This window comes from Pundamilia nyererei, unplaced genomic scaffold, assembly GCF_000239375.1.
Source record: "Pundamilia nyererei isolate P.nyererei 1_Seehausen unplaced genomic scaffold, PunNye1.0 scaffold00113, whole genome shotgun sequence".
Classification (NCBI taxonomy): domain Eukaryota; kingdom Metazoa; phylum Chordata; class Actinopteri; order Cichliformes; family Cichlidae; genus Pundamilia; species Pundamilia nyererei.
In genome coordinates, this window is record NW_005187514.1 from 955,329 (window position 1) to 974,919 (window position 19,591).

Genomic DNA, 19,591 nt, shown 5'->3' on the forward strand with positions numbered 1-19,591 from the left:
GAGAAAGACAAAAACACATACCGCATGAGTAAAAGACAAAGAGATACATACTGAGTGACAAAGACTAAAGCCAGATAGAGATTGGAGAGAGAAAGAGACATAAACAGGTAACGGCACTGTTTAAAGAGTTTTATAATGACTCTGCTGGTGCAGGTAACAGCAAAGTGCATCAGAGACTGCCAGAGAGGAAAAGAGACAGCACAGAAAACACAGCATGCATCCCCATCTCAGATACACGCAAATCTATTTTCTCAATGATACGCACAGACACACAATCGCATCTGCAGAGCGAACCTTCCACCCTTTTACGCCTACAACCACAGACGCACACACTAAACCTATTGTGCTTCCACCTCTGCAGCTTCTCGCAGACTTCACTAAAGGGTGAACCCTCTGAAACCGAATTAGGAAAATGATTCATCTCAAGCGGATCTACACAGACGAACGCATATACATAAAGTTCTCAAATTAGCTGCTGAGAGGGAGAGCGCCGAATCGCTGAAAGCTTCGGGACACCCACAAAGCCTCCACCCCAAGATGTTTTGTATCCATTATACAGCCTTGGGATGTGACAAGCCTCATCAATAAAACTTTTATTAATGTCAAGAGCTTCGAGCCAACTTTGAGCTTTAATCTAAAAGCAGCCGTAAAGACATTTTTACAGTATATCCCTGGCACAGTAAAACACTAAGCCACATTAGACACACGTTTACTCTTAAAATCATCAGTTTTTGTTCTCACGTTTGAAACAGCATATAATGTTTAATTTACAGCCAGAAAGGAAAAGTGTTACTTGTTTTTCCATTACAAAGCTCTACGCTCACAGCCAGCAGAGATCTTGATTTTGCCTTTTAGTTATTAACAAGATGATGATTTATCAAACAGCGCCTCGCTACAAATATCGAGTTGTGTTGCACATCAGCGCGGATCAGCACAGCTCCTGTGATACTGAAACACGGCAAAACCATCAGAGGAGCGTAAATGCCACAGCTTTACAGTTACTCTACAGACCATCTGCATCAAACTTATCGCCGCGGGTGGCCTATTTCTACCATCGGCTCACTTGATTTAGAAAATATGATTTCAATTGATTTTCTCATACATTAATTTCTGAAATGTCGGTATAAAAAGGCTATCAATCTGAAATGAGTGTGTCATAAGAGAGAAGTTAATAAAAGTAATGGATTTCTTTTCTTTCTTTTTTTTCCTGCACATAGCTGAGTAGCAAGTGAGGAAGATAGGAAGATTATCAGCAAGAGGGAGAGAAAGAGAGAGCGATCGAGGGAGGAAGAAAGTGGGAGGGAGTGCGCAATAATCGAACAAGAGAGCAGCGCTACAGTCCTGGAATGGCATGCGGGTCCACGGAGTCATCAGAAATGCAACGATTCTAAAAGAGAGAATATGATTTTCAGTCGACAGTGGCTGGGACCGAGTGGGAATCAATGAGAGGAGGAATCAACTGCTAAATGAGATAATTACTGTCAGAGATTATAGAGGGATGGAGAGAGGAAGAGACAGCAAAACGGAGGCTACGAGAAAAGAAACAGAAAGAGATGAATCAAACCAAATGAATAAAATGTTATCTCTGAAACATTTCCAACCCGCCATATTTCAGAATTTAAGATCATTCCAGCGCTTAAATAGCAACTCCCTTCGAGAAAAAGCGAGTTATTTTTGATTTAATTGTGAGCAACAAGAACGAGCGCCATTACATTTTGAATAAGGAATGAAGAAGCGCTCTCAATCAAATATAGTTACGGTATAGTTCGAATTTAAGCGCTTGGAATCATTTAGTAATAACATACTGACCAAGCTGTTTGGTTTTTTTACATTAACATCAAGCATAAATCCCAGAAAATTGATTCAGTGGGAGAAACATTTCCTCACTCCATCCGAGTCTTCTTCAGTCTCATATAGCTCAATTACAGCATCAAGTTTCTTATCAATTAAAGAGTGGGGTTTGGTTAAACTATTTTGCTGTTATTGTTACAATAATGCAACATATTCTTTATTTATATATTTTTTTGTGTGTGTACGTGGGTTACATCGCATAATGAGAGACGTGATGAGGCTGAAAGCGTTTTTTTGTACTTCGAAGACAAAAGTAAACAAAAGTTTTACCACAAAGTCCACTCCATAGCTTCTCCAGAGGTACTGTACGTTTACCAGTAGAGTTGCGAACCACTGCCAATAACACAACTACCAGACAATTTTAAGCCAAAAGTGTCTGTGAAATTTTAACATGTGCAGTTGATGTCGACTGGGCGACCACACCATCAAAACAAGCTACTATGAATCTGGTTTTTGTTTTTGTCCTTCCAGGACTTTTAGCCTCGCCTTGTGTGACAAATCTGCATCTTTCAAAAAAAAAATATATAAACATTATCAGAATTATGAACTTGTTCACCTGAACTCCTAAAACTTCACCTTGGTTAATACTGTAATAAATAATAATGAGGTGTGCTAGACTCTGTGCGTGCGTGAGGGCGGAGGTGTATGTACGCGTCCACCTCCATGTATGCTAATGCTGTTATGACTGGCTGGCTTCATTACTGTCTGTCTACAACACCATGGCCAAGGTCAGCAGAGGCTGCAGAGATGATAGGGGGCCAAAAGCATGAGCACAAATTAATCTGCTGTTTAATCTAATAATGCAGCGTGGCATCGGGTGCCTCAGTCCTATTAACACAACTGTAATTGCATTTGAGGAGGAATGGGAGCACACAGGTCCACAGAGGTACGCGCACACTCAAGTGTACACCGGAGTACATCGAACGCAAATGGAATTGTATTACACGAGCATGCGTGGACGTGGACATGACATGCACATCCGCACGTGGGTGCACAAACGTCCTATGTGGGTGTTAGGCTGGGGGAAAAGAAATAAATGAGAGGAAAAATAAGGTGCAGTGTTTTTCTGGTGAATTCAATTCAGGCAATCACCGTGTGTGGGTGCATGTGTGTCCATGTTTATATGGCATGGAACGCCTTTAAGCACAGAGCCCTGCTCATTAGCATGGTAATATCCAAACAGCAGGGTGTAGTCAGAACAGCAGTGTATTATTAGGATTCATCTCATTAGGCTTTCATGAGATTTAAAAGTTAACGAGAAATAACTTCAAAACTAAGTCTGAGATAAAATACACACCGGCACACTGAGTTTACTCTCCAAAAGTTAAACTTCCCCCCTGGTGACAATGCATGGCCTGTGGCAATGCACAGAGCTGACCTGTAGTAACAGGATTAGACAAAAATGTTGGTCACGCCAGAACTTGTGGTGACATTTACTGCTACAAGTAATTACTGTGAAAAAGAGAAATTAGTCTTCTTTAAAGTGGCTCAACGGGATGCACTTTTACTTTACTGTAAGTAAACACACTGCTGGAGCTCAGAAGATTGGGCCTTCACTGAGGACTCAAGGTAAACTACAGCAATGCAAGTAAAGAATAGCTGTCATACTCACCGCAGTCAGATGGATGACTCCCTGAGAGGTCACGGGGCATCCCATGAAGCCGACAAACTGCAGCTCGGGACAATGTTCTGCTACTGCCCGCACAGACTGATCAGTGACCTGGAAAACAGAAGAGCAGAGAAGGATTCATTCAACATGTTTCATTCATTCAGACTTTGAGAGTCAACATGTTAAAATCAGAGTGAAAAACATCAGGATTCCCATTTTTCTGTCTTGTGCAGATTGCTGTTAAAGATGACCTTGCCAGCTTAATAAATAAATAACGAATAAAAAAAAATCTATTAAGAGTGCCTTTCAACAGTAGCGTGTGCAGACTGGTGCTGTCAGATTTGAGCCAAAATGTCTGCTCTCTTATTCCAACAGGCTTTGTGTTGATCAACAGAAGAGAAAAGGAGAATCAGACAGGAGAAAAGGAAAAAAGAAGTCAAAAGTATGTGCCAAGCACTGTGGGCATCGACTTATGATGGATAGACCGTTCCCCATCATTCACCCAGCTGTCTACTAACCGCTCATAATGGATCTTAGATCAATAAGGAAGCAGAACATTTCCACCAGCTTCCACTGTAGTCATCAATATGGGCATTTATAGCACCTTCACCTCCTTCACTACACTCAACACCGCAACAATATGTGGAAGATTGTTTGTCCTCTCTGTCGGCTTCCTCGGCGCTTCCTCAAATTCTTCATCAATCACAAAGACAAAATAAGAGGAGAAAAGGGAGAGAGAACTGACAGCACTGATTAACTGAGAAAACAAAGCAAACAAACAACAAAGAACATTAGAGAGAAATAATCATGCTTTCTAGGCGTCTCTGTCAAAATCATCCATATTTACTTTTGAGATTCCCCAAAAGCAAGTCAGGAAAAGTAAATCGGAATATGGTCAAAAAGCCCATCAAATAGGAATGGATGCATCCAGACACCAACATTTCCTTATCAGATTCAGCGCACTGAGACTAAAATATATCTGATATGTTTCAAAGGAAATAAACAGCTCCATATTTTTATTCTAAATTACTAGAAGTCTTGAAGAAGCACTCATGCCTAAAAAACACTGAAAGGCAGGATAGTTTAAGAATACTCAAAGGGACACATAGAAGGCTACTGCAAACTACTTCACTGCAGCATCATCAGTCAGTAAGATTTTTCCACAGTTTTCACTGTACTCCTGCACAGTACTGCATGTCCTCTATGGTCAAACCTCTTGTCAGTGTAGAACTGTGATCAGACATCTAATACTAGCAACCTATTCCCATAGTGTCACGTCTGAGGCTGATCAAACTACTTATTTGTAATTCTTTACTGATCATTCTATATACTTGTAGACTCCTCATTTCCTTGATGCTCTTCTTCCCTGCCCCGCTTCCCCTCACAAGGCTGCTTTAAAGGTTACTGAGTCGAGGTAGAGTAAGATGGAAAACTCAAGGGGGTAAAGAAATCACAAAAAGAAAGAACAAGGTGTCCATTTATCTTTCACCAAGTCAAGTTATCTGGGCAAAACACCTCGTATGAAGCTAAAAGCTTTGTCTTTCACCTTATCAGTATGGAGCTAAAGTGCCTTTAAAGTGTAAAATAGTTCCTAAAGAAGTGTGACTGAAAATGTGAGAATAGCTTTTAAGGTTATAATCCAGCAACTAAAAAGATGATCCAGGAGCAGACCTCTGAGCATCTAATTTTACCAGGTAAAAACAAAAGCTGGCGTTTGAAAATTACACTTTTTGCCATATTTAACTGTGCTCTGTGGGTGGTCGTTGTCTCTGCTTTCATTAGGTTTTAAATCAAGACTCAGAAATAGTTTGCTGAATAAACAGCAAACTTTTTTTAAAATGTAGTGCGCGTATCAAGCTGAAATTTGTCCTGTACTTTGAATCGAATACCTGCAAAGGTAATATTAACCATTTGAACTTTCTATTTTTGCACATAGCAAAACATTCTGAAAATGACAAATATTCTCACAGACCTGCTAGTGTGGCTGTAGATTACATTCTTATTGATCAACCCGCATGCAGAGTTATATCTATATTTAATGTTGCACGTCGACAGGAGGATTTTCTACACTACAGAAAACAAGGATATCAGAATCAGAATCTTCCTCTGTATTACTGCTATAATCCGCTATAAAGTCATATTGTGATATCAATGACACAAACTTGTGTCAACACCTGAGGCAAAAAAAACCAAAACAAAACCTAAAAACAACATATGTATATTGCCAAAACAAATCCATAACGTTCAGCTCATTTTGACAACAGTTTGACGTGTGAAGAGCTCTAGTCCACATCCCTTTACGGAGGGAATTTCCTTTCACAAGGATCAACCACACACACCTTGGCTCATCTGACTACTCACATAATCAATAATGAGTCGACAAACGGAACTGCCTCCAAGAGAGCGAAACCACTAGGGGTTAAATCCCAGTTGTTTTAGACCTGAAAAAAACCTCTTGAATAAGACGTGAAACATCTTCACAATCCAAAAAAAAGAAGTCCCATTCCTGCCTTCGTTTGAAACGCCTAACACTTGTATGACTTGGGTAATTTAGAACCTACGAAGTCACCTTCTTAAGAAGCCTTAAACATTACGCCCTGTTTAGAGTAAATAGATTGAATCATCAAAAACAGGAGTGCTAAGGAGGGCAGTATATGAGGTTCGGTGCAGCTTTTGAAGGAATTCCTTTTTCCAGTGTAATATTTAAATCCTACAAAACAGAACAAGTGTTCTTCCTGGACATTGCTGTATATACAAGCTGTAGTACTTTTTGAGCTTTGCACAGAGTGTGGTTTTTCAGCACAATCAATAACTGGATGCACCTTAAAAGTGCCTCAGGTTGAACCCACCACACTTTCCTTCCCCACTCAGTCAGGAAAGATTAAGTGAAGGTGAGTCAGCTATCCCACTTGGAGACACTGATGCATATGGATCCGGATCTGCAGGGCCAGGTAGAGATATGGAGAAGAGTAAACCAGAGTTGTCTTTTGAGTATGAAACTTAAAAAACTCCAGCTGGACCAGCCTAATCTGAGCAGCTGGCAGGTGAAGTGAGCTGGCCACAGCTCTCCCAACATGGCCTCTGCCAAAAAACCATCAAGGAAAACATTTTCAGGTTGACTACCAGCAAAATCAAAAAGCCGCACACCACCTCGATCCCTAAATCAGAACCTTCTGTAAGGGAGTCAAGGAGTCATAGCAGACGCCACCTCCAGACTGTCTTTCATACGGCTGTTTGTGTTGCAGGACTGTGTGGGTGCAGTCAAGTGTGTGCGCACGCGTACGGACGCACAAGAGAGCAGGTTACAAATCTAAAGTAACTCTCAGCAGGTGAGAAGGGAGACAGGGAAGGAAAAAAACTTAAATCCCACCAGAGCAGAACAGGCCAGGAGGCCATGTACCGTATCAGATTAAGCCCGTGTATGTGAGTGTGCGTGCATGTGTGCGTCCCTGTGTGAATGTGAGTAACACCATATGGGTTTATAACTAAGATTTGTCTCCAACCCACAAACACAAAAACCCATCCCAAATTTCTCTTTGCTTCCCACTCCTCCCCCTCAACTTTTCATGGACTTTGATTTAAAAACATGAAAAAAGTCATGGCAGAGCTTTGGAGAAGTAGTGGCTAGCCAAGAGAGACCTTAAAGCCTTTTAGAAGGGATCTAGTTTAATGGTCTCTGGGTGAAGGAGGTAAGGAAAGCAGAAAAACACAGCGAGCTGGAATGGTGGAAATGCTGCAGTCATAAAGATAGCCTTTGTGTGTGTGCGTGCATGTGTGTGTTAAAGAGCGGGAAGGTAATTGTTAAGAGTGCTGTGGTAGCAAAAAGGGGTAGTGCTGTACATGAATGTGTGGTTTTTTGTCTGGCCGCCTGTTCTTTTCAAAACGCTGTGGCAGCACCCAAGGGCCACTTCTCATCCAATGAGGCTATTTAAGCTTGTCAATACGGTCAATCATACAACTTGTTTGCCTCCATCAAACGTCAGGTTAAGAGATGGAAACCGAAAGATCAGAAAGATTGTTTTCTTTCCAGATTTTGTTCATTTTCATCTCCCGTTAAAACGATTCATTCTTTACCAACAAAAACAACACATCGTGAATACATCTTTCCACAAGTTCTTGCTTTCTTACAGACATATTTCAGAAACACACGCATAGATAAAGCCAGATAAAGCCAGTTCAATCACCGAGAGAGACTGTTATTCATCCAACACATACACATGAGGAAATAGAGTTTCTTGGAAAAACTAATTTTCCCCCCTCAAAATCAAGCAACCTAACACGGTGATAAAAAGGCTAATGGGAAGGTGCTAAAAACTGCAGTCCCTCCAGTGGCCTGTTTGAGGTTGGTTCCAAAAGAGAGTCAATCCTGATGTTCTTTCAGTAGCAATAAACACTTTTACAGCCTGGTCTAAAAAAAAAAAAACTGGATTTGGTCTACTAACAATTTCTTCGCTTCATGACAACTATACAGGAAGTGAACTCACCCATGTGAGTTGCATTGAGCCTTAAAGTTCCCATTATCTGGGCTGTGGTCACTTTCAGTGTCTTTCACAGTTGCTAGTAGCTATTTGGTAGGTTACTGGCACAAATTACCCGATATCTGTTTGTTTGATGCCCTTACACAGAGTACGTTTGCACTTTGGCTGTTACTGCCAGCAGACAGCTTAGCGTTTAACCCCTTTTTCCACATATGGTTACTTCTAGCTTTGGAAAAAACAAGATCGTATAGACTACAATGCTAAAGGCTTCAAAAACAGGACGCCAATGTGTGTCCAATGGTGGCTACATCCTTTTTTTGTTATATACAGTAGGTTAATTACTTACTGGAGCCAGTCGGTGTGAAGCGTGACCTCCCATCCACCTGTCACTGTGCATTGGGCTGTGCGCACTTCCAAAACACAGATAACCTACACTCAACATCTAAACGCCTACTGTGAAAATACACAGACAGAGAGCTCACTGCTGCTTTTCTGCTAAACATGCAGCTCATGCTCTGCTTTCTGTGTAGACACAGTGAAACTGCGATGGTGGCTCGACAACTGAGTGGACCATGGAATTAAATTTGAATCGATTTTGCAAGAAAAAGGAGATATAAGGGAAGATTAAGGTACTGAGTATCTACTTTTGCTTAGTGTGAAGGTGGGATTCAAAGGGAGCTTAAAAAGCTATGGACGATCAGGTTTAGAGAGTAGTCTTACCTCTCAGAAGATTTATGACAGCGCAGCCTAATACTCACTCCAGGGCCTAGCAGGTCAATACTTTGTTTAATATGGCCTTCTATTTTAAAAAAAAAACATACCCATGCAAAATTTCGTCAAAGCTGCAGTCCCAGTTTTTCATGCGCTACCATTTTCCAGGAAAAAGAAGCTCAGGCTCACTACAAAAACCCACTGATGATTGTGATTTCTTTATGAAAGCATCTGGTACTGTTGAGTTTTACAGGTTTCCAATATTACCCATAAACAAGGACACCAACTGCAAGCCTTCCAGGTACAAATTGAAGTGGGACAATTTTCATCAAAGTTCTGTTTTTTTCCAAGGTAATCATTTTCTCCATAAATACTCTCTTAGGGGTGATATTGCACTGGGTTCATCACAGCCTTGGAACACACACACATTTAGATGCGCACACATGTACACACACCAAACTTTGTCTCTTTTTTAAAGAGCTCAGATGGGCTGTATTGACACGAAGGACTGGTGATCTGGCAAAAATCTAAATGAATACTTATCATCCTCTGTAATATCCGCTGCCTGGAGACAAAAGCAACACGGAAAGTCATAAACTTTTACTACAGCTAGGGAGAGTCTCTTTACTGTGCTGATGAGCAGGCACTGTGCACTAAGTGCAAGGCGGTTCGCTTGGAGCTGTGCATGAATATTGATCTGCTGCTCAAGCTTTAGCAAAGCTGATTCACATTTAAGTTTGCGAATACATTTGTGTATATGCTGTTTTCCATACAGACATGAAAGTAATCACAAAGGTCCACAAAAAGACGCATGGAGCGCACACGTAGGTCAAGAACACAGTACAGTCTAGACAGATGTGAGGTTCCTAAACTCCCGCTATCCATTGCAATGTTTTTCTTGGCTAAACAGGGAGACAAGTCATATTTATGAGACATGATGAGACTGGAAAACAGGATGGATAGCAGTGAGAGACAAGGGAGAAGAAAGGGGAGAGGCGAATAAGGGCAAATGAGAGATTTGCAATCTTTTCATGTTAACATAATGTAGCTTCTGGTCTGCAGTGTATAGCTTTGGCAAGCCTGGCTGCTTCTTTCATGCCTGTAAATCCTGTCTGAATATGTATGTGACAGACAGCCAGTCGCGAAGATGAGAAAGACGGGGAGGTGGCATGACAGGCTAAACAAGCTCGGTGGGTGTGTGTGGGTGCGTGCACAGGGGAATACGTGAATATGAGCGCAATCTGATCTTATTAGAGAGCTGACGGGATGAGGAGCTATGATGAGAGCTCTGAATCATCACCATCTAATCAATCAGTCTAATTAACCGAGCTTTATGAACACTGGGCCGAGCCGAGAAAGAATCCGCCGACACAGAGATTAATAATGATTACTGAACACACTGCAACACATTCTATTAACAATCCATCTTCATGCCTATCCAGCAGCTTTGCATAAGAAGTGACTTCTTTGGCAGTTGCAGGAAATCCTCTGAAATATGAAAGGTTCTTCTGCTTCGATCAAGACTTCAAAGCAAATGAAATAACATTCTCAACAGATAATTTTTATTTAATGAAGCGTAAAGTTCCATAAGAAAGACTCGCTGTGTTAGCATCATAAAATAATTGTGCTACGTCCACGATTAAAGCACTCAGTGTTAAACTTTCAAAAAGGACGACATGATAAAAGCCCCTCGGCGACACACAACTCTGATGTTGAACTTTAGGAAACAAGTCGTTCCCGTTTACACTTGCACTTAAGACAGGACAGGCCGATCTTTGACGCCCACTCATCCCCTGCAGAAGAGTCCTGGCGTGGAAGTCAAAGCGGGTCACAACAGAAGGACAGGCTTGTTTGTGTTGGTATGTGTGTTGTTGTCAAGTCCACACAACAAGCAGACCTTTAAAGACCAGCGGGGTTGTTCGTGTGTGCGGTGTTACCATGGCCTGCTGCTGTGCAACACGGGGCATCAACTGCCAGTGATGACATAACCGCTCCCTGACCACTTGACTACCCACGATGAGACACTGTGGGCAGTAAGCTTTTTGTTTGTATAATCTAATAGCATCTGACTCTCTCGCTCTCTCTTTCTGTTTCTCTGAGGTTATAGTGTAAGCAACCAACACAAGTGATGCTCTTTTCGTTGCTCTCATAATCGTTTTTTCGCCTTTCGCAGCCTCTTTCCAGCTTATTACTTTGACCTGAAAATTGTAGGAGAAAGAAGAGCACGGACAGAGGACCAGAGGGTAAAGCAAAGAAAGCAAAAGGTCACAAACTCAAATTATTAACTCATAAAAACAAATAAATAGATAAAAACACAGAGCTAATAGAGGGCGTGCAGAGATTAACCAACCAAGTGTAATTTAGTGAAAGTCCTTCTTAAGTAAAAGCTTTGCTAGGCCTTTTCTTTTGCAGTGTGTGTAATGCAGAGTTTTTAAACAATATTCTTCCTAGAAGTGAAACGATTAGCAGAGTGACAGAAAATTAATCTGCAGTCATTTTTGCTTATCAATATTTTATCTGTATCAATGGTTTCAAGGGGAAAAGGCAAACATTTATAAGCCTTTCTCTCCTTTTCTTTGGGGTTGTGAACTGCTGGCCTGACAGAATGATCAATTTGGAAAGGCTGCCTCGGGTTCAATGTCATTTTACTTCTTTGACATTTTGTAAACAAAATGATTAACTTTTAATGTAAATAACTGTTAGTTACAAGTCAAAATGTGTTTGATAGATGGTGGAAATTTGAAAAAAAGAGCTAAAATGTATCGAATCTCATCTTTTCTAATTAAAATCATCCACTGGGGATCCTGCTGACACAGTGAAATTCATCTTGAAAGTGGTGCTGGATTAATATGTCATAAATTCATCAGCAGACAGCTGTTTTGAAACAATTCTAATGATTGATGCCTATGGTTTGCCAACAGCCAATATAATATTTTGGGGTTTTGGACTATTGATGGAACAAAACAAGCGATTTGAAGATGTGTCTGGGAAGCATTTTACATAGAATTCATCTGATGGAATTACTAATTAATACCAAATTAATATAAAGTTATGACCCACAGCCCCTGTTTGAACATGCGGTCAAGCAAAGTAAATAGCTCCAGCCCGTCTGAGAAGTAGAGCCACCCGTCTTCCACAAACTACCACCTACCTTGAAATTCCTCACATCTCTCCACTGTATACTGTGACAAAAAGGCCATAAAATTATCTCAAAGCGCACTGTATATTTTTCAAAAATCGAAGGCGGCTCTGAAAGATGACTATGTTTGAAAAATGAAACTCCCAGGATCAATAGATCCACTTTGCTCCAGCTGTGGCCATCTCAGACACACTTGGGGGAAAGAAAATCCATAAAAAACTTGGCCTATCCTTCTCATATATTTCACAAAAAAGTAACTGCTACCTACTTATCAGTGATCACACCAATGTCTGAACAATGGTAACATTTTGTGCTTTTTTTAAAAAAAAAAAAATTTGGGAAATCAATCTCCTATCCTACCATATGAACAGTACTCCCTCACACACTTGTCAAGCAATCTCGTCTTGGTCTATCGATGTCATCAGCCTTGATGATGCCAGACAGAACTGAAATCTGCATGGGTGATCACCAAAGTGATTGATTGCCTCACTCGCCTGTATGCTCCACTCTCAACTGAAAATTACCTGTCATTTATTCGGTGGCTTAAGCCCTCAGTTCCCTCGAGAGTGGCACATTCTAGTTTGTTTTTGTTTTTTTTAAACACAAGACTGTGTATGCGTATATGTAAGTATGTATGAGCAGGAGGTGTTGGCTTGTGGAGGCCCCTACTTTGCAGTTTCCATTTGTTGAAGAAGAGGTTTTCACCCTGCTTCTCTAACAATCAATAGTGCTTTGTAGCATGTCAAATGGAAATCAGAAGCTACTTTGGAGGAAGCCAAAAGACATTCTTTACTCTTAAATGCAGCGTCATTACACCACATTGTCAAAACCTTCCAACAGTTCTCTTGTGGTTTCAAGTCCCAATGTATTTCTACATGCCAACTCCTCTATGTTGCATGTCAAATTGGACAAAAGAAGCCACAGTGAAGGAACCCAATGAGACATATTTGCTACCTATAAATGCAAACTGAAAGCTGTCATTACATCACTGATACGACACCTTAACACCTCCCTTGAGTTTTTCAAAATGAAGTAAAATGCCTTCCAAGGGGCTCCTCCTCAACATCAAAGCCATATTAGTATGGCTTTGTGCTCTTGAGGGAGAGGCCTAAGGCTGACAGAGCAATAAACACGTTGGCTCATTTTGTTACCGTGATGGCCCTCGTTACAACAAAACATCTCTCAAGGCAAAAAGTCTAGCTGTATGTACAGTAAGAGTGCTGCATTTATAAGTAGTGCAGACAGGCTGAACTCAATAACCATGTTACAAAACCGTTTCATAACAAAAACAAGTCACTATTCTTTTTAACCTCTTTCTGGGAAGCTGGAGAAAATTCATTATTGGAACTCCTACTATTAGAAGTATCCACTCTGCCTATAGCAAGCCATAAATTCTCAGCTTGCCCTTCAGCTTCACTTCTGTTAAAAAACACACACACACACACACAATGCACACACACACACACAATGCACACACAAACATACAAGAATGCTTTTACACTCATCAACTGTTAAAACCTACTCCAGCGTTTGAAAATAGTTGCATTTTAAAACATTACCCTGGGAATTGCAGCTATAAAATAAATACACACATTTTCCCAGATTAATTTGGAAATTACAATTAAGAAGCAAATGTTTAATTGCCCAATCAAAAATTCAAAGTACCGCCTCATGTGTGTATCACTCGCTGTATCTGTTAAGCACCAAAAATATGACAACTATTTGCATTTTGAGTTCTTGGTTTCAATTATATTTTTATTGAATGGCATTTTCATGCCTTTGAAAGACAACTTGCTATTTAAAGTTTATCCCTGGGTTTTTTATAATAATAATATTCAAGTTTCTGTTCATCTTTGAGCACTCTGCAGGAAAGGATCAGCTAAACGCTGCTTTAGTTAAATAAGAGGGATAAACACAAGCCAAAATATACCTCACATTTAATTTCATTTCAGTACACAGGCAAAGACTCGGTGCACACTAAATTCATTTTATTGCTAGTCTAACCAGTTGAATGGTTTTTAAGTTGGGGCTTGGCATTGTTAATGTCACCCCCCTGTCTGATTAGGGACTCAGTTAAACAGGCCTGGAGACCAGTCAGTGACACTTTGGCAACCAAAGGCTCACTAGACAAAGATGCGGTTTTTCCAACCAGTTGCCATGTGGTTGCTGGAGATCGCCGTTAGTCATTAAGTGAAATTGTTCGCTAGGAGGTTTCTGCACCAAAAACCTTTTCAAATCAAATTTTTGGGGTTGATAACAGACAGCGGTGGTCTCCCATTGTTTGCAAACACTTGCCAACTGTCAAAAGTGTGATGCAAAACAGTAGAGACCATTCACCATCAAAGTAAAAGATGTGCATTACTACTGCAACCAACACATTTAAAAAAAGGCATCTTTTAATCTGAAGGAAAATGCTTTCCATTTCCAGTTTTCATTCCACATTTCAGTCTTCCTACTGCTTAATCTGTGTTTTCTGTGCAAATTACAGACAATCACAAAGAGATTTTTGGTAAAGCACCCACTTTTCAAAAGAGATCACTTAGGTAGGCCAAGCAACTACCAGCAACTACCAGCTACCAGCAAAGCATGACAAAGATGCTCAAAAATGCAAACAAAAAAACCCACCGAATCTGTGATAACATTAAACAAAGGTGCGTACACTACATCTAAGCACTGTGTTTAAATAACAGAAATCAATCCTCTGAAAGCATCAACAGCCAGCTTTTTTAAGAACTTTGCTGGTGGTCTGTAATTTTCACAGAAAACTGAAAGCCACTAAAAGACACTCTGAGTCTGAGCAAATCTGAATCACTTAACCCTTTGCCGTTTCCATGGTAACTTTCCACCTAAATCTGTCAAGTTGGACCAGAAATTGACTTTGAGCTTTACTTAGAGATCAGTTTTATGTCTCATGCTAATGATGAAAAATGGGGCTTAAAGAGGCCAATTTGACCATGGACCTGGACCAGAATGAAAGGCTGCCACAGTGAAGCTCCCATCTATACCTACCTTTATAGCTATGGCCCATATTGGATTGTTCTGTTCAGCAGCCTATGGAGGGAATCTCCGCCTCTTCTTCTTATCGACACAGTACAAAAGGTATGTAACAGGAGCTGGCAGCAACTACTAGAATCACAGGACCAGCAACAAAGAGTTTCAGTGCTTTCTCATTGGGAAACCACAGTTTTCAGAACTCTCAAGTTTCTTTGCGATTACATCGATCTTGTTTTCTGGATGTTAATCCATCCAGCAAGTATTATAAACCCCTGTGTGATAAAAACAAAGATATTACATGGATACAACTTAAGGACGTGAACCCTGTGGATGAATAATAACAAACTGATTACAACGACAACAACAAGGTTATATCCTATACAGCAAATTACTATAACATCTACTACTGTAGTGCTTTTATACATGTCCAACCATTCAAAATTAAATAAGATGCTTTACCTAAACCACGTGCATACTCCTACATATTTTTTCTCCAAGTTTTGCTATGTAGAAAGTCCAGCCTGATCTGCAATGTACACACCGCAGGACTTCAGTGAGCCTCCTTTGCTGCTCCAGCTGTACTTACATCTAAAACAAACTGTCCTTTTTCTTCACATCCTTTGGAAGACATGCCCTCTAAAAAAGCATGTATGTCAGACACTGTGACAACTTAGACTCTATCACAATGGAAACTTTCCAGACAACAGTAGCATCAAAGACAGATCAGGCACAGAGACAGCGGGAGTGGAGACATGAAGGAAGACAGAGAGACAGATGGTAAACATGCTTTCTGGACACTAGTGGGTTTTCTGTGAAATGGAGAACACAAGCGGCATCTCTGGTATGTGTAGAGGGAGGGACTCAAATCTAAAGTTTAGTTATAACATTGGCTGAATTCGACCATTACTATTTGGAGCTCATTTGAATAGTATGTCATTTTATTAAATGCCCTTTCTTTCAGAGGTTCTTAAAGTGGCGCAGGACAAATAAGACTTTGTTAATGCTATCATGCCTACCTCTATGTCACTACAGTTTTTTTTGGTTCTCCTATCATTAATATTTGATTAAAAAATAAAAATGATAACTACAAAGTCTTAAAACCACAGAATTAATCCATCTCTCTAAAAGAAAATCATAGTGATTCATGAAGTTTTGTTTCTAAGTGGGACATTGGACATATTTATAGATTTGAGTAACACCATACAACAATAATCATCTCTTGGCTTCTCATTTCAGTTTCCTCATACAACAAACTCTACACTTTACTCCCTCTACCTTGTCAGTGTCATCGTAGTCCAGGAAGACCCGGGGCTGGCCCGAAGGTAGTGGCCTCCTCTGCCCTCATGGCCTCTGGGCATGCAGCCTCTGCTTGCTGCAGCGTTATGATTAGAACTAGAGGTGTGTTGTTGGGTACAGTTGACATCATAAATACTCTTGAGGTCCATACACAAGAGTATCCAGGATGTTCTGCTATGCAGATGATGAGCAGGTAGGTGACAGTGCCCAGGGCAGAGAAATTAGAAGGTCGTTACATGTTAGCGGTCTGTGCAGAGCCTTTTCACACAGCATTACTCATGCTGATGGTATGAGCAGTGACAGGGACAGATATCTGCTGTCAGTGAGACTGAGGTATGATTCTAGTAAAGAGCAAGGGGAGAACAGTCTTCCATACATTTTATAAGTAAGACAGCCTCTAACAGCCTTTAAGTATCCTCCACAGAGACTAAAGGTTAAGAGATCCTGCTGTCCTCTGGCAATTTATTCCTGTACATCTGACTACAAAACAGTAACTTTATGTGTGGTTAGGGAGCTATCAGAAAAACTAAAGTATCTCACAGGTCATAACTGCCACAATTTTCCCTTTTTTTCCACGCAAGTACTTTGTCATAAAATTGCATTCAAACTTACTGTGCACTTCATAATTTCTATGACTAATCTCGCAATGTCATCGCAGCCACTGATCAACACAATACAAAGTCAACGCAAACTACAGTAAAAAGGATAAGACAAATGTTCATGATGTGATTATAAAAGTAACTTGCTTTAAAAGCAAAAAAAATCAGATTATCACTGGTGGAGATGAAACAGGCAGACACATTCAATGTCATGACCAATGTATGTAAAAGAAAAAAAGGAATAAGGGGGGAAAGAGCTCAAACTGGAACTGACATCACTTGAACTCACAGGAAAAGCAGTTCAATAAACTCAGAATTGTAAGAATCAACTAAAAAGGAACAATATATATTCAAAAATGAAAACGTTTAAGCCACTGCACCAGTTATTCCAAACGTGTTGCTACTGAAAAGCACAACAGCCAAGTGCTCCTTTTATTTTCTAAATGACAAGCTGTGGACAAGAAGACTATTATCTTCCCCATTACTGTTTAACTTGACAATTAATGTCCAAGAGATCTAAGCCATTAGCATGGCTAATAGCTAGAGAAGTCCACTGTGTGTTTGTGTATGCATGTGTGTGGCTGACTGACAGTGAGGGAGAGACAGAGGCAGGGAAAAAACACAGAAAGGAGTTTAACAGTAGCATGCTAATTACCACAACATCATCACAGATGGCTGAGGGGGTCGGTGTTAAACCTTTATTCACCGCCATATTAACCACGTCAGTGCTAATTCTACAGGAGTTAGGTCATACACTGCATGGCTTGCATGATAAATGCGTCTATAGCAAATCTTTAGGTTGTCTGCAAGTCTCAGATGGACTTGTGGAAAACTAAAAAACGGACCTTTTGTTGGATTTTTTGTTGTGTTTTTTTTTTTAGACTAATGCTGCCCAGTCCTCAGGTCCACAGGACTTCTGCAAAGGCTGTTAGAGCACCATTGTTCCCTTGGGTACCATGGGGTGCATCGCAAGAAAAAGATGGAGTGAAAGCGCAAGAGAGCACAAGGGAATGAAATTAAAATCGAGAAAGAAAAGTAACGAGAGGGACACTGAAACCAAAATAGCTGGAGGAGAGCCATGTCTAGACAGTTATCACATAAAAAAAAAATACACCCTTATTTTATTCATGCATTGGCACACAAGGTCAAGTGCTTCTTTTATATTCCTACAGGCACAGACATTTGCACACATGCATCATTACAACAACCTGCCTCATGTTTATCTTTCACTGGAAGACGGAACATATCAAGTATAGTTTAATGCATTTCACCCACGTGCATGAGAAACAACTAACAAACAGTCAAAAACACGACGAGTGAGTCAGTGCACCAGATGCAGTGGCGTGCGTGCTGGAGCAGAGTACACCAATGCCGACTGGCACTAGCATGTTGTTCGGAGCCTAGCGTGGAAATACCAGTGTGGTTCCAAGAAATAAAAGTCAAGACTTCGCTACTGGGGACAGCAATCTGTTTTAACACTACACACTGACATTTGACCAGCTTGAAGTAATGAACAGAGAGAGGAAGAAAAAAAAAAAAGTAAATGTTGTGAGAAGAAACAGCAATAAAACAGCAGTGTAGTTCTGTTGACATTTACATATGTGGTTGTTTTTGAGGTAAAGGGAGCATTTAAAGAATGTGAAATTCTGAGAATGAGAGAGCGACAAGGGCAAACACATTTTAACACCCATTCTGAGATCCCCCCTGTTAGGGCCTACTAATGATAAAATAAAGCAGAGGGGAGGATAAAAGAGTGGTGCATTTCCAAGCAGTATTAGAGGGATGCATAAAAATCTGATATTATGGGACAGCCTGCTGCAGAGTCAGCTCAGCAGGGGTTGACACAGAGATGTGCTATCTTAGGCAATCTTTGTGATATGGCAGGAGGGAAGGAGGCACAGCGAGTCCTTGGCGCATTAGCAGCATGCCCAAAGACATAAAGTCAAGTCCATAAGTATATGGACACCAATAGACGTTTCGCAATTTTAAACTTGAAAAATGTTGTATTAGTGCCCTAGAAAGTGGCAGGGTTAATGATGTAAGTACTGCACATAGTATAAGTGGTAATAGTTTGTTTGCAATCTAGCACCCACAGTTTTCAAGATATCATTTTCAAATTTTCTGTGATTGCAGATACGAATAAAAGCTCCAGCAGATTTAATTTGGGTGAAAATTGGATCAAGATGAAAATCTGTGAAAAAAAGGGGGCCTCAGGTCTGCAAGGTATTTATAGCCTTGCAGCATTTAGTCGTCTGCTCAATCTGTCAGCTGAACTGGTGCCTGTTTTAATGTATAATTAACAGGAACATTAGTTAACTGAATGACGCTTGCTTTTGTCTTTAAAAAACACTTAACTGCAGTAGGAAGTCAACTTGGGCTCAGTGGGCCAATGAGCTTGTGGTTCCAGTGGCAGACTTCCTACTAAATATTAAAAAATTAACCATTATATTTATAATGGTTAATTTGCCAAATTACCTCTAAGCCTGTGAAAATGAAGGAAACTGTAAAATAGCTGTAATTTCTAAACAGTCGATTCAACATTCAATTTCAAACTCCTTGAACTGAAGCACTTTAATCACACCATAATTGCGTAATTCCAAGTCCATTATGGTGCGCTAGAGAAAAAAAGACAAAAATTCGAACACTGCCCAAATACTTGCAAAGCTAACCATACAGTACCACACAAAAACATGCGCACTCAGTCGAGCTTTACCATCAGGGGTAAATCACAAGATCTGCAGTATTTTAAATTAAAAAGACCCCACTGTCATTTCTTCTGAGGTTATCAGCCAGTCTGATAATATTAGCACTAAAACAATTAGCTGTTCAATCAGTGAGTCAGTTTCTCAAGATTAACTGACTACTGATTAACCACTTAAATCCTTTTTTATTAAATGTAAAATTATATAATTAT

General features: G+C 40.3%; 1 protein-coding gene across 3 annotated transcripts in view; it reads right to left on the reverse strand.

Moving 5' to 3' along the window:
- fbxl17 (F-box and leucine-rich repeat protein 17) overlaps positions 1–19,591 on the reverse strand; it is a 217,911-nt gene that overhangs the window by 142,958 nt on the left and 55,362 nt on the right. For all 3 annotated transcript variants that reach the window (XM_005741722.2, XM_013913073.1, XM_005741725.2), the window contains exon 7: positions 3,464–3,571. In XM_005741722.2, coding sequence (XP_005741779.1) covers positions 3,464–3,571 — 108 coding nt within the window. The remainder of the gene's footprint in view (positions 1–3,463; positions 3,572–19,591) is intronic.